The 14126-nt window shown below is 47.3% G+C and overlaps 1 protein-coding gene across 5 annotated transcripts in view; it reads left to right on the top strand.

The window, feature by feature from the left end:
* The window catches only part of LOC140898889 (tapasin-related protein-like), a 40831-nt gene that overhangs the window by 995 nt on the left and 25710 nt on the right, over positions 1 to 14126 (top strand). For 2 of the 5 annotated variants that reach the window (XM_073313426.1, XM_073313417.1), the window contains exons 2-3: positions 281 to 345; positions 2728 to 2976. In XM_073313426.1, coding sequence (XP_073169527.1) covers positions 281 to 345; positions 2728 to 2976 — 314 coding nt within the window. Of the gene's footprint in view, positions 1 to 280; positions 346 to 1740; positions 1932 to 2724; positions 2977 to 14126 lie in introns of those variants that run through there. The other 3 variants (XM_073313440.1, XM_073313434.1, XM_073313450.1) reach the window with 3 other exon arrangements.

The following is a 14126-nucleotide window of genomic DNA, read 5'->3' as shown; positions in this document are numbered from 1 at the left end:
AGGAGGGACAGAGCATGCAGAAGCTGTGTGTTAAAGGACACCTGACATCATTTTGGGAGGAGGCATGGAGGTGCAGCAGATTCTGGGACACAAGGTATAGTTTCAGCATGACTCCCAGTGCTTTTGGAGAGAAAACGGGTTCACAGTAAGGTGGGAGGCTTAATTCTGAGGCTTTTTCTAGCAATCCAGAGTTACACTAAGGAACAAAGGCTCTGCACCATTTTGCTTCTCTGACAAAGCCTGGTGGATTTCACATGCTAACCTCTCTCTTTCAACTCAGCTTGCTACAGAAGACTGTAACATCTACCAATCTGCCTCTGAAGCCATGTGTCATGACTAATGATGGTGTGTAAGGGTCTGCTTAGGGTGGGGAATGGATGTAGGGAGGTACTGCTTGTGGAGACGAGTTAGAGAGAAGGAAACATGGCAGATTCAGAAAAAGATGCAGGAACCTTGGGATACAAAGGGTTCATTCGAACACTCCCAAGGTGTGGGTGGGTTTGCGGTAATGTTGGGATGGAAGGCCATTCCACTGGATAGTTTTCTGGGGAAAAGGGAACACTGTAAAACCTTAAACCCATTCCGATCCTCATGAGAGTCACAGCTCCAGCATGAAGGGGGCCATGATTGAGGGGCTACCTGTGGAGCAGCTTACTGTATACAGGAAGCCCTCCTACAGATGCACCTCAATCACACCCCCTTAACTACCCCCAGTTCTTCCCAAAACAAGTGAAATTCACATGCAAAATTCTTTACAGCCTCAAAAGAAGAAAAGAAAAACAAAAACTAACTAACCAAACAAACAAAAACCCTCAAACTCAAACAAACAACAAACATAAAGCAAGGAAAAGCAAAGTTAAAGTGACACTTCCAACACAAAAAGAAAAGGAGTACTTGTGGCACCTTAGAGACTAACCAATTTATTTGAGCATAAGTGTTCGTGAGCTACAGCTCACTTCATCGGATGCATACTGTGGAAAGTATAGAAGATCTTTTTTTCACAGCATAGCTCTACAACTGTAAATCTGTGGGAAGATAACAGTATGCTCCTCCCTAATTTTGTTTTTTTAAAAAGCCATTTTCTGGCAGTATATGTGAGAGACACAGAGAAACTTAGTCAATCTTTGGTATATCAGAAATGCTCAGCCTCTTGCTCACTCATCTCTGTTGAGTTGCTGGATTTTTCCTTCACTTTCTAAATCTAGATATTTTTTTTTTCCCCATTCTGAGAACAAACTCTCCTTATTTCTGGAATTCATGTCACACGCACTGAACTCAGATAGTTTGTCATACATAACTCATAGAGAAGACAACTTTCAAACACTTCTATTCGGCTGAAGAATGATCAGCAAAAACTTTTTTCAGAGTAACAGCCGTGTTAGTCTGTATTCGCAAAAAGAAAAGGAGGACTTGTGGCTTAGTCTCTAAGGTGCCACAAGTCCTCCTTTTCTTTTTGCAAAAACTTTTTTGTGAGCACAAATCTTTTAAAAATGCATTTGAACCCAGATTCAAAAGGCTTCACAGAAGCTTGGGGTTCTCAAAAAAAGGAAACGTGGCACAAAATGGGTTTTGGAAGAGACTGACACAGCAGAGTTTTATCTAAAAAAAACAATTCAGAGAGTAAAACAGCCTCCCACACCCAGCTTTGCTGATGCCCCTCAATCCTAACCTGCGGTCTCCCATTATCTAGTTCTCAAGTGTTTCAGGCTATCCGGCTCCTCTCTTAGGTAAGGAAGGAGTTAATATTCTCCAGTCTGTTTTTGGTTGTCAGAGTGAAAGTGAAAGGAAAGGCTCTGGCAGTCTGAAGACTCATTCAGAGTTTGATTCTAGCACAGACGCCTGATGTTTTAGGGTGTCTGGAACCCCTTGTTTGGGGCACAGAATGAATCTAGGGCTCATCCTCATCTGTGGAGTGCTGGCTCTGAAGGCTGGTGAGTTTAGGAGGTGTCAGGGATTCTGGCTGGTCTACAGGGATGCCTCTTCAGAAGGCCCATTATAGCAGGGGTGGCCAAACCCTCCCAGCCGCATAGCACAATCTTCAGAAGTTCCAGAGCCAGGGCGCACCTGCCAGGGCTCCCCTTGGTCCTTCAGCCCTGCTTCCGCTGAAGCCTTGAGACCCGCCTCCCCTCTGGGCAGAAGCCCCTACCTCACCACCCTGCTGCAAGGCAGAGGGCCTGAGCTCCTCCCCACCCCCCAGTCTGTTAAGTGGAGAATGGGGGGAAGGGAAGGGGGCTCTGTGAGCTGCACTTTACGGTAAAAGGGCCACATGTGGCTCATGAGCCACAGTTTGGCCACCCCTGCATTATAGGCTCAGGGAGCAAGAGGGGGAACAGTTTGATTAGCAGCTTGTGTCCCAGAAGGGATTAGACAAGTGAGCCCCCGTACCCCCCCCCCAAGGGTGGATGGACCAGAGGGAGGTGTGATAGTATAAGCTGATAATCTTGGGGGGGGGTGCTTGGGGTCTTCCAAAAGGATGATAGCAGTGGGGAACAGGGAAGTAATACCAAACTGGGAAGAGGTACTTCAGGGGAGGTGTTTCAGGGAAGGAGGGGAATTGTATGGTGGTAGCGTGCCCCAGGGCTCACCTGGATCATCCCTGTTTCTATAGGGCTGCCCCAGCAAAGGGCAAGATGTCAGTGCCAAATGTCTTGTCCCGATGGGGCAGCAGGTATGTGTATGTATGTGTGTGCACCCCACCTCTCAGCTGGTTCTTCTCCTTCTCAGCAGAGCTGCCAGTGGAGCTGGCCCCGGGGTCCCAATTACGCTCTGTGGATGTGGTCTTGGACTGTCATTATATAGAGGAAGCTGTGGGTGGATTTCCGGGTGCCTTTGCCGGATCATTCTCCTCAGACCCTGCCACCCTAGTGCTGAGAGGTGTCAGCGTTGCCGATGATGGAAGCTTGGACAGTGTCACCAATTATGAGGCGCCAGGCACAGATACTGACTCCGCTTCTCCCATCATCTTTGAAGTCTCAGGTGAGTGAGGAGCTGGGGAATTGCCATGCCAGCCACAGTAAGCCATGAGTGAACTGAAATCTGCACAGACTCAAAACACAGAGCCCTGCCCCAGGGGCTCACAGGACATGTGATGGACAAAGGGATAGCAGGATGAAGGGCACTGTGTAAATAGAGACAGAGTCACTATCTATCAACTTACATTAGAGGGACAAGGTGAGTGAGGTAAAATCTGTTATTGGAGCAACTTCTGTTGGTGAGCGAGACAAGCTTTTGACCTACACAGAGCTCTTCTTCAGCCCTCCTTGAGATCCGAAGAAGAGCTCTGTGTAGCTTGAAAGCTTGTCTCTTTCACTAACAGAAGTTGCTACAATAAAAGATATTACTTCAGCCACTTTGTCTCTCTAAAATCCTGGGACCAGCATGGCTACAAGAACACTACTTACCCACATGACCCCACCACCACAATATCTGAGCACCGCATACTTATTAATGAATTACCATCACAATGCCCTTCTGAGATAATTGCATTGGTACTCCTAGTGAAAAAAGGGAAAGCCATTATTTTCACTGATGGAGATTGAAACCCGAATAAACTGCCCTGGTGATAATCAGGCTTCACCTGTATAAATTGTATCATACAGAAGGCAGTTTGCACTCTGGCTAAAATCCCAATTATATCAGTAGCTAAAGTCTCAAGATATACAAGGCCGTAGACCAGAATATTCATAGATTTTAATTAATATATTCATCTATTTAAGGCGAGAAGGGACCATTAGATAATCTAGTTCAGGGGTTCTCAAACTTCAATGCACCGCAACCCCTTTCTGACAACAAAAATTACTACATGACCCCAGGAGGGGGGACCGAAGCCTGAGTCTGTATGATTCCCACTGTCCCAAGTGGGGAGCCAAAGCCTGAGCCACAATTCCCTGCAAAGGGTAGGGGTCAAAGCCTAAGCCCAAGTGTTACACGAATAAAAATGATACCAACAGGATCTTGTAAGAGGGACAAGGCAAATTGCCATGTTTATTGTAAATACAACAAAATATTCCTATATGCAATTTCTATATTGATCCATTCACACAAACAGACATTCACACACAGGTTCTACATAAAGGTTGTTATAGTTCCCAGCCTAGATGTTGCTCGTGCCAAGTCACTGGCCAGGTGGCCTGGACACGAGAGTGGAACCGAGTCGTTGTCAGATGCGCATCCGATGCTCCTGGAGGGTGGTCGTAGAACCAGACTCAAAGAACACAGTCCCTGGACCCAATTTTTATAGGTCTCTGATTCAGTACAAGTCTATGGAAGTTGCTTCATCATGCTGAATTTACAATTGAGATGACCATCAATCAGCTCAATCAGCAGGTGGTACATCCATGATGGCGAGGTGTTATCTTCTTGTTCTTCCTTGATGCGTTTTGGGTGGATTCCGGTTTGCCCTCCGGGGGTCATCCAGTTATCTCCACTTTGCATATTCTTCGGCCCATCGATATCAAGGTTGAAATTCTTAGGATTAGGCTGGCACCATTTACTAACCAATTATTTCCCTGCTTCAGGCTCTCAATTCCATGCACTCATCATTCATTCTTTTACTTAACAACACAATCTATGACTCTTGATTCATTTAACAAGTTTTATCCCACTATCTATTTTTCCCTCTTTGGATACCAAGATTTACATAGGCATGACAAGGGGCCCCCGCGGGGGAAGAGCATCAGGGTGTTGTTTTAAAGAACAGCATTGTTTCCTCAAAGTTCTTGTCACTTTCCAGCACAGACTCTTTTTCCTGTACCGGCCTGAAATAATTAGACTTTGGCCTTGCATTTGTTACAGCGTGAAATTCAACAGCATGGAACTGATGTTCATACCTTTTTACAATACCTATATACTCTTTTGTCTATCTTTATTTCTACTACTACATAATTATAATTCTATCATACTTATATAACTTTGAGGGCAACCCAACACAAGGGCTTCAGTCCCAGCCAGAGGATCTGTAACCTGAGCCCTGCCGCCCAGGGCTGAATCCCTCGGGCTTCAGCTTCGGCCCCGGGCAGTGGGGCTCAGGTTTCAGCCCCAAGCCCCAGCAAGTCGAAGCCAGCTCTGGCGACCCCATTAAAATGGGGTTGTGACCCACTCTGGGGTCCTGGTCCACAGTTTGAGAACAGCTGATCTAGTTTAACATCCTATATAGTGCAGGCCATAAAATTTCTCCCCTTTATCCCTGTATTGAGCCCAGTCATTGGTGTTTGTCCAGAAAGGCATCCAATCTTGATCTGAAGACTTAAAGAGATGGCGATTGTTCCAAGAGTTAATTACCCTCTCTGTTAGAAAATCTGTCTTATTTTTCATTTGAATTTGGTTGGCTTCAACTTCCAGCCATTAGTTCTTTGTTAGGCCTTTCTCACTAGATTAAAGAGCTCTTTCACACCTGATATTTTCTCCCCGTGGAGGCCCTTATACACAGGAATCAAGTAACCTCTCAGTCTTTTTGATAAACTAAGCAAGTGGAGCTCTTTAAGCCTCTCATTGTAAACATTTTTTCCAGCCCTCAAATAATTTTTGTGGCTCGTCTCTGAACCCTCTGTAAAATTTTCAACGTTTTGTTTAAAATGTGGACATCACGTTTGTACAAGTATTCCATTATCAGTTTCACCAGGGGCATACACACTACACTCCTGTTTATATGTTCAAGGATCACATTAACCCTTTTTGCCACAGCATCACACTGGGAACTCATATTGAATGTTTGTCAACTATAGCCCCTAAATCTGTTGGATGGTCACTAGTTTCAGGATACAGCCTCAATTTTATAACGAGGGCCTGCATCTCCTGTTCCTAGATGTACAGTTTTGCATTTGGCTGTATTCAAATGCAAATTGTTTGCATGCACCCAGGTGTAACAGTGCCTTTGTGGGTCACGACTGAGAATACCAAATTCAGGACAAACTGCTGAGAAATAGGGCGGACATACCCCAGACTAGTGGTTATTCTCCCATGAGATATACCAAACCAGCAACAAAAGTAAACTTCTGTTTCACCACACTGGGTAACAAGAAGTCATAAAAGCAGTTTCCTTAGGCATTCCAGTCCTTGTATCACCACTGTAAACACTAGACTTAGAGATGAGTGGTTCTTTAAAACCAATTTAATCAAACAAAAGCTTCTTCTGATCCCAAAGGACCAGCTACATACCCAGGTCAATAATATATTACTCAGATCTTACCCAAAAATCACGCTGTTGCCAATCCTTTAGTATGCACAATATAAAGGTTTATTTATAAATGAAAAGAAAGAAAGGTGAAAGTTAAAATTGGTTAAAGGAATCAAGTACATAAAATAATTGCAGAGTTCTTCCTTCAGGCTTGTAGCGGTGATGGAATAAACTGCTGGCTTAAGTCAAGTCTCTGGTTGCTTCCAAATCAATGGAAGGTCCTCGATCCCTTGGTTAGAATGCTCCCATTAGTATAAGTCCATACATAGTCCAGAGGTTTGAGCAGGAAAGAGGCAACATGGAGGTGTTTGCAGGGCCTTTTATAGCTTCTGCCATGTGGAGGGAAACCCATTGTTTCAAACAAAGAACTCAGCACAGCTAGTGGAAAATCACAGGTGACAAGATAATGTTTGGAGTCACATGGGCAAGTCACATGTCCATGCATGAATAGACACAGTAGAAGCCATTACCTATACTTCAAACAGCATGTTCACAGGAAAGTCCATTCAGGGTAGGTGGGCGTCTTCCATTGTAAGTTAAATGTTCTTTTGATGGGCCACTCAATTTCAATAGTTCCTCCAAGATGTGCTGGCTAACTACCTTGTGGGCACTACCCCAGGCACAAACATTTGAAATCCAGGTATAGAACCAATGCTCATAACTTCAAATACAAAGTGTTACATGCATACAAATAGCATAATCATATTCAGCAAATCATAGCCTTTCTAGAGACACCTTAATTGACAACCTTCGTACAGTATTTGTTGCAGTTATATAACAGTGATAGCAACAATGATCTATATCAGAGGTGGACAAACTTTTTGGCCCAAGAGCCGCATCTGGGTGGGAAAATTGCATGCAGGGCCATGAATGTAGGGCTGGGGCAGGGGGTTAGGGTGCGGGAGGGAGTGCGGAGTGTGGGAGCGGGTGCGGTGTGTAGGAAGCAGCTCAGGGCAGGGGATTGGGGCAGAGGAGGGGTGCGGAGTGTATGAGGGGGCTCAGGGAAGGGGGTTGGGGTGTAGGAGGGGGTGCGGAGTGCGGGAGGGAGCTCGGGGCAGGGGTGCAGGGAGGAGTGCGGCAGGGGGCTCGCGGCAGGGGGCTCAGGGCAGGGGGTTGGGGTGCAGGCGGGGTGTGGTGGGGTGCAGGTAGGGTCCAGCAGATGGCTCAGGGCAGGGAGTTGGGGTGTGGGGTGCAGGAGGGTTTTAGGGTGCAGGCTCTGGCCTGGCGCTGTTTACCTGGAGCGGCTTCGGGGTGGCAGCAGCATACAGTGGGGCCAGGGCAGGCTCCCTGCCTGCCTGCCCTGTCACCGCGCTGCTCCCAGAAGCAGTGCGGGGCCCACGGGGGTGGCAATCCCAAGGGCCGAATCCGGCCCACGGGCCGTAGTTTGCCCACCCCTAATCTACCTGGTCATATTTTAATCAGATAATGTCACATCAGGTTACCAACTGGTCCAGTTCCTTCTGTATGATTGCCCTATCCTCATTGCTATTTAGCACTCTGCCAGTCTTTGTGTCATCTGAAAATTTTATCAGCAGTGATTTTGTATTTAATTCCATATCATCGACAAAAACGTTCTTAATTCATGTAACATGTGCTGTATTGGTATTGTATTCATGCTAATTTTTAGAATCACATTGGCATGCAGTACTGAGCCAAACACCTTACAAAAGTCTAAATGTCTTACGTCTGCTTTTGTCAACCAAACTTGCAATCACATCAAAGAATGAATTCAGGTTTGTTTGACAAAATCTATTTAAAATAAAAGCCTCTGGAAAGGCATTAATTATATTTCTGTCCTTTAATTCTTTTATTAATTGAATTAATTGTATCAGAGATTCTGTTATTTTGCCGGGGACTAATATCAAGCTAACTGCCCTATAGCTGCCTGTGTCATCCTGCTTGCTGTTTTGGAAACGTGGCACAACATTAGCACTCTTCCAGTCTTCTGGAATTTCCCATGTGACAGGATGTACCTGGCCCTTCGAGGCCCCTTGCTGGAGGCCTTGTGGTCCTACTGCACCCTGCCCCAGGAAAGGAGCAGTGAAGGTGGGTCCTACAGGCCTGCTTCGAGGGGTTGCATAGAAGCAGCCAATCAGAGCCCCGCAGGATCAAATAAAAGCTGCTGCTGGGCCTGAGCAGGTCAGTTCCTAGCTGGGCCCAGAGGAGCAAGGCAGGGTGCGCCTTGCTGGTCACAGGAGCTTGAGGGAGAACTAGAGGGAGGGTTCTGGTGCTACTTGTGTTCTGTGAGAAGGAAGAAGATCTGAGAACTTCAGCCCTAAGGGAAGGGTGAAGAGAAGGGGGCTATGTGGGAAAAGGCCCAGGGAACAGCAGGAGCACACCAGAGGCAGCAGTATGTGGCTGCGGTTTATAGGATTCCTGGGTTGGGACCTGGAGTAGTGCATGGGCCTGTGTTCCCCCACTGGCCACTAGCAAAGTGGCCTAAGCCCCAATAAGGGGACAAGCTTCCTTTAGAAGCCTGAGCGAAGGGACTGGATTTAAAGGTCCCAGAGGTGGGTCTGAAGACCCTCATGTGGGCAGATAGTTTGTTGGACATTTGCTACCCCGGAAGGGGTTCATCTGTTGAGGACAGTGAGTTGGCCAGAGGGCTGAGCCACTGAAGACCTGCCTAGTGTGGCTGACAACCTATAGAGGGTACCACGAGTGGGGAAAAGAGGATTGCAGTACCACACCCAGCCAATAGGAGGCATTCAGGAGATGAGTACCCCATCGCACCCCAATATTCCAAGCTTTATTAAAAATGAACATCAGTGGGCCAGAGATATCCTCAGCCAACACTTTTTTATGACTCTTGGGTGCTGGGGACCTGGTGATTTAAATTATTTTGTGCTTTATAGATATTGGTTAACATACTTCCTAGTTACTAAGTTCTTGAAAATACTTCATCATCCTCATGTGATATGAGTATGTCATCCTGCTTCTTTTAAAATACAGAACAGAAATATTTATTGAACACTTCTGCCTTTTCAGCATCATTATTAACAATGTTACCATCTCCATCTAGTAATGGGCCTATACCATTGCTAGGATTTCTTTTGTTCTTCATATACTTACAAAACTCCTTATTGTCCTTGCCCCTGCCAGCCATGCATTTTTTCTTGATGTCTGTAACTTTCTTTATCAATTTTCTACACTTCATAACTTCAAAACTGGAGCCCCTCTGAGTTTCAAAATATGCCCTTGACTGGCACCAGACCCAATGCTCGTAGAGGCATCAACATTGATGTTGGCACCATCGGCCCTAGCATTGGAGCCATTGTCACAACTATCAGCATTGCCATTTCCTGAGAGCTACTTTTCATCCCTGTCACCAATATACTCCTTCTCTACCACACTGAGCAGGGACCCTCACCTGAGGAGTGAGGTCGATTCCGCCAAGGGTACTCTGAAGCATGCAGTACTGAGTCCTGGTGCAGAACTAGCATTGGATGGGGCATACCCAGTTATGCCAGTATCAGTACAACCTGCCACCATGGCCTCATTGGCCTGCCCTCCCATAGATCTTGGAGCAGGGTCCCCTCCCGTGTCTCAGCAAAGAGGAGAAGATTTCAGTTGCCTCTGGTGTTGCTGGCCAGAGCACCCCCATCAGAACTGGAGGGAGTCTCTGAAGATGTGATAGAAGCAGTGAGGGAAATGCTCCAGCTGCCTTCACCACCAGAAGAATCTTCTTTGTCCCTGGACAAGACAGTTATAGTGGCTCTGATACCAGCTGTTGATGACTTCAGCTGGGCATCCCAGGAGATACTCTCGAGGACAGTGGATACAGGACACTGTGGTCCAGGAAAACGCACGCAAGGTATTCAGCAGCCTCAGCACCTGCAAGAATTGCCCTCCTGATCAGTGAGGACATCCTAGATCCAGCCAAGATCTGCTGAATACTCCTAGCCTCACCCCCTCTCATTGCAGTGGGGGAGCTGTCTTCACCCAAATTCCATTACTTAGGCAAGGACAGCAAACCAGCAGCCTGCAGCACTGGCTTCCTCAAGGGGTTAATATTGGTCTGTCAATCACCTTGCTTCCTTTCCTGATTGGCTAAATCTGTCCTGATGTTACCGCCTTAGGCCCTTTGTGAGACATTGCTAGGCAGGATAGCAGTGAGGGCTGGCTCTGCCCACCTGATATTTCCATTGGTGTGGTTTTGTGATTGCCACATGTTCCATGTTGCTGGGTAGAAAAAAAACACTCTTTCTCTGGCACTGTAATTGGCAGAGGAGGCTGAGCTTGGAGCCTAATGATTGGCCAGGGCAAAATCATATTTCGATTGGCTGCTGCCCTCCCCGCCTGAATTTTTTATTGGTGGGTGAGACCTGTTGCTAGGCGGAGTAGCCGGCACTGGGACTTTGCAAGGGTAATACAGGATCGCGGGAGAACTTAAAAAATGGGGGCCAGGTGTGGGGTATCTTGGGATGGATGTTTTTGCACACTCTGCCCCAGGTGGTCCTGCCCATGCAAGTCAGTGCATATCCAGGCGTGATTTCTGTAGGTGTACTTACACTCCTGGACCCCAGGAGCTGCTACTGCGTGGCAATTTTGCAGTGTGCAACCCTGGGCTCCTGAACTCTAGTCCACCACTGCCATAATCACATAACCACATAAATAAAGACAGAGGCACACTCAGCGAGAGAGAGAGAGTGCAAAGTTGCATGGTGGAGTTGATGGTAGAGAGGTAGAGAGCAGGGATAAGTAAGAGCAAGAGGGAAGGTGTGGGATGAAGATAAGGAAGAAGGTGGGAATGAGGGAGGATAGGAAGGGGGAGAGTGGGGCAAAGGAGAACATTGTTGCCGGCACCCAGTGCCGAGAGGCTAAACAACAGCTCGGGTTGGTTCGCCACCCGGTGTGCTACACCCAATAATCACAACGAGGTGGAGAAGCAGAAAAGTTTATTTGCAGCTGCAAAAAGGTACAGGGAAAATAGAATCTCAAATCCTGTATACAGAGCAGGAAGTTAAACAGGCTTTTATACATCCTTTTTCCCAGCATATTTATCCAATAGCAAGCTGTCCTAAGTATTCATATAGCCAGCCAATCCAGTTCCCAGCTAGTTCCCTGGTTCTCTGTATCATTTGTTAAACTATACATTAAGCTGCTTTATTCAGCATTTTTCTTCCATATCTGTCCTGTTTGGCCTTGTTTAGTTTCAGGCATTCTGACTCTGCAACATATTGTTGCAGATCCTCAGCATAACTGCTGCGAGTGCCTCCAGGCGGGAGGGCCAAGGACACTTGGGCCTAGTACGCAGAGCTGCTGTGAGTGCCTCCAGGCGGGAGGGGGGGGGGCAAGGACACTTGGGCCTAGTGTGAGGGGGCTTCATCGACACTCGTGGTCTTCCATCCCCTCGAGTTACCTAGTGGCCATGCCCCAGTGTCCCCAACAACATGATGAAGGGGGACACATAACTTATGAGGAGAGGCTCAGGGAACTGGGGTTATTTAGTCTGCAGAAGAGAAGAGTGAGGGGAGATTTGATAGCAGCCTTCAAATACCTGAAGGAGGGTTCCAAAAAGGATGGAGCTAGGTTGTTCTCAGTGGTGGCAGATGACAGAACAAGAAGCAATGGTCTCAAGTTGCAGTGGGGGAGGTTTAGGTTGGATATCAGGAAACACTATTTCACTAGGAGAGTGGTGAAGCACTGGAATGGGTTACCTAGGAAGGTGGTGGAATCTCCATCCTTAGAGGTTTTTAACGCCCAGCTTGGCTGAGATGATTTAGTGGGGGTTGGTCCTGCTTTGAGCAGGAGGTTGGACTAGATGACCTCCAGAGGTCTCTTCCAACCCTAATCTTCCATGATTCTATGACACACTTGGATGGGATATGGGGCTGCTGAAATGGTTAGTGGAGGAAAGCTACAGGTGAGAGATCCCGGCTTCATTGATAGTGAAGAAGGAGGAGAAGATAGCAAAAGGAAAGGAAAGGGTGGCCTTTTCTAATCTTGCCGAAAAAATCAGCAAGATTTTGAATGGAAAAGTGGAAATGGCAGGAGAGGGAAGAGTTTAAGGATGGACATGAGAGTGGCAAAGAAGTGGTGGGGATTTGAGGATGGTCTGCAATGAGAGTGCAGAAGTGCTGTTTGGCTAGAGAGAATGTAGGAGGAGAGAGCCTGAGAATCCTGATACCCACAGTTCTGTGCTGTCAAGCAAGCAGCTATGTAACCTGCTAGCAAAGTATGTCACGCTACCCTCTTGTGCCTGGTCCGTAGGCTCGACTGGATACTTCTCCTTCCACTTACTGCTTCCTTGGGTTTGTCTACACTGCAATTAAAAACCCATGGCTGGCCCGTGCCAGCTGACTGGGCCTCAGGGACTCAAGCAGCAGGGCTGTTTAATTGCTGAGTAGGCTTCTGGGCTTGGGCTGGAGCCCAGACTCTGTGACCCTCCCACCTTGCAGGGTCCTGGAGCCAGGGCTCCAGCCCAAGCACGGACGACTACACTGCAGTTAAATAGCCCTGCAGCCTGATCCCCATGAGCCTGAGTCAGCTGGCACAGGCCAGCTGGGGGTGTCTACTTGCAGCATAGACATACCCAGTGAGATCAAGTGGTAGAAGTCTGTGTTGTTGATCTGAAAGTCCTGAGTTCAAACCAGTTGATGATACATGCAGAGAAAAATCATGGGTAATGATGTAATTTAAAAATGTAATCATATCATCGTAATGAATATGCATCAAACCCAGCAGCAAAATTACAGGTACTCTGTTCCCCGGACTCTGCAAGCACCTTCCTCACTGTGCACCTTTCAAACTGGCTGCATGTTATACATTTGGACTATCTGTGAAACATCTCAGTATGCTCATGCTCTGTACTATACATTTCCTTGCCCTCATGTCCCACCTAGACACCAAGCAGCAGAACCTGCTGCCTTCAACTGAGGACAGAGTTCCTTCGTGGAAGAATGTACACTTCACCCTGGATCTGCAACTTGCCAGGGATATAAGGGAGGGATACAAGGAGAGGAGAGGGTGCAAGAAAGGGAGTATCACAGCTACAGGACTAGCTGCACTTCAGTCCTCTTTCTAGTCTCTCTCAGAGAACCTAAATCAGGTCTTGGGCCTCTTGCCCTTGTCTGTTTTGGGATGGAATCTTGTGACTCTTCCATACTTGGATCAGGTCTGGGACCACTGCCCCATGTATGACAACTGCTTATCACCGTGCAGGTCCAGCTAGGTTTGGGGCACCTGTGTTTCCTTCCCATGGGAACCTGTGACCAGTGATAATGACCAACAAAATAATCAAATATTTTAAAACAAAATCATAGAATCATAGAATATAAGGGTTGGAAGGGACCTCAGGAGGTCATCTAGTCCAACCCCCTGCTCAAAGAATATTTACTTAGCAGTTGAAACAAAGTTTTTCTCCTCAATCATAACAGTTAGAAACTTACCTTTTTAATCGAAGCTGAAATTCTCATGCAATTGTTTGATTTCAGCGGGGGCTATAAGAAAAAGTTGGCAAAGCTGTTACAGGATCATCTTGAGCCATCTTCTCCTTTCTGCCTGGACCATCCCAGATGGTTACCTGTTGGGAAGCCCTTAATCGAAGACATTCTCACAAAAACCACCTCACCAGAGTGTTAGCCGACGGCCAAGGATGTTTGGTGAGGTGCCAGCTATGCCCGTTTATACCATCCGTGACTTTAACCGCTAGGACGCACTGTCCCTTCGCGGCGGGCAGCCCGGGCTAGGCTGACGGATGCCCCAAGGTCCTAACCACCCGTGACTTTAACTGCTAGAGCTCAGAGCTCCTTCGCAGCGGGCAGTCAATACTGACTGACAGGTGCCCCAATGGCAGCACTAAGAGCCTCTCCACACCCGTGACTTTAACTGCTAGAGCTCAGAGCTCCTTCGCAGCGGGCAGCCAGGATTGACTGACAGGTGCCCCAAGAGTTTGCCCCGTGGAGGCGGCACAACTCAACGCTAGGCTCTTAGTACTCTCACCTAATGG

The sequence above is a fragment of the Lepidochelys kempii genome, chromosome 1 (genome assembly GCF_965140265.1).
Source record: "Lepidochelys kempii isolate rLepKem1 chromosome 1, rLepKem1.hap2, whole genome shotgun sequence".
NCBI lineage: Eukaryota > Metazoa > Chordata > Testudines > Cheloniidae > Lepidochelys > Lepidochelys kempii.
This window is presented reverse-complemented; position numbering and strand designations above follow the sequence as displayed.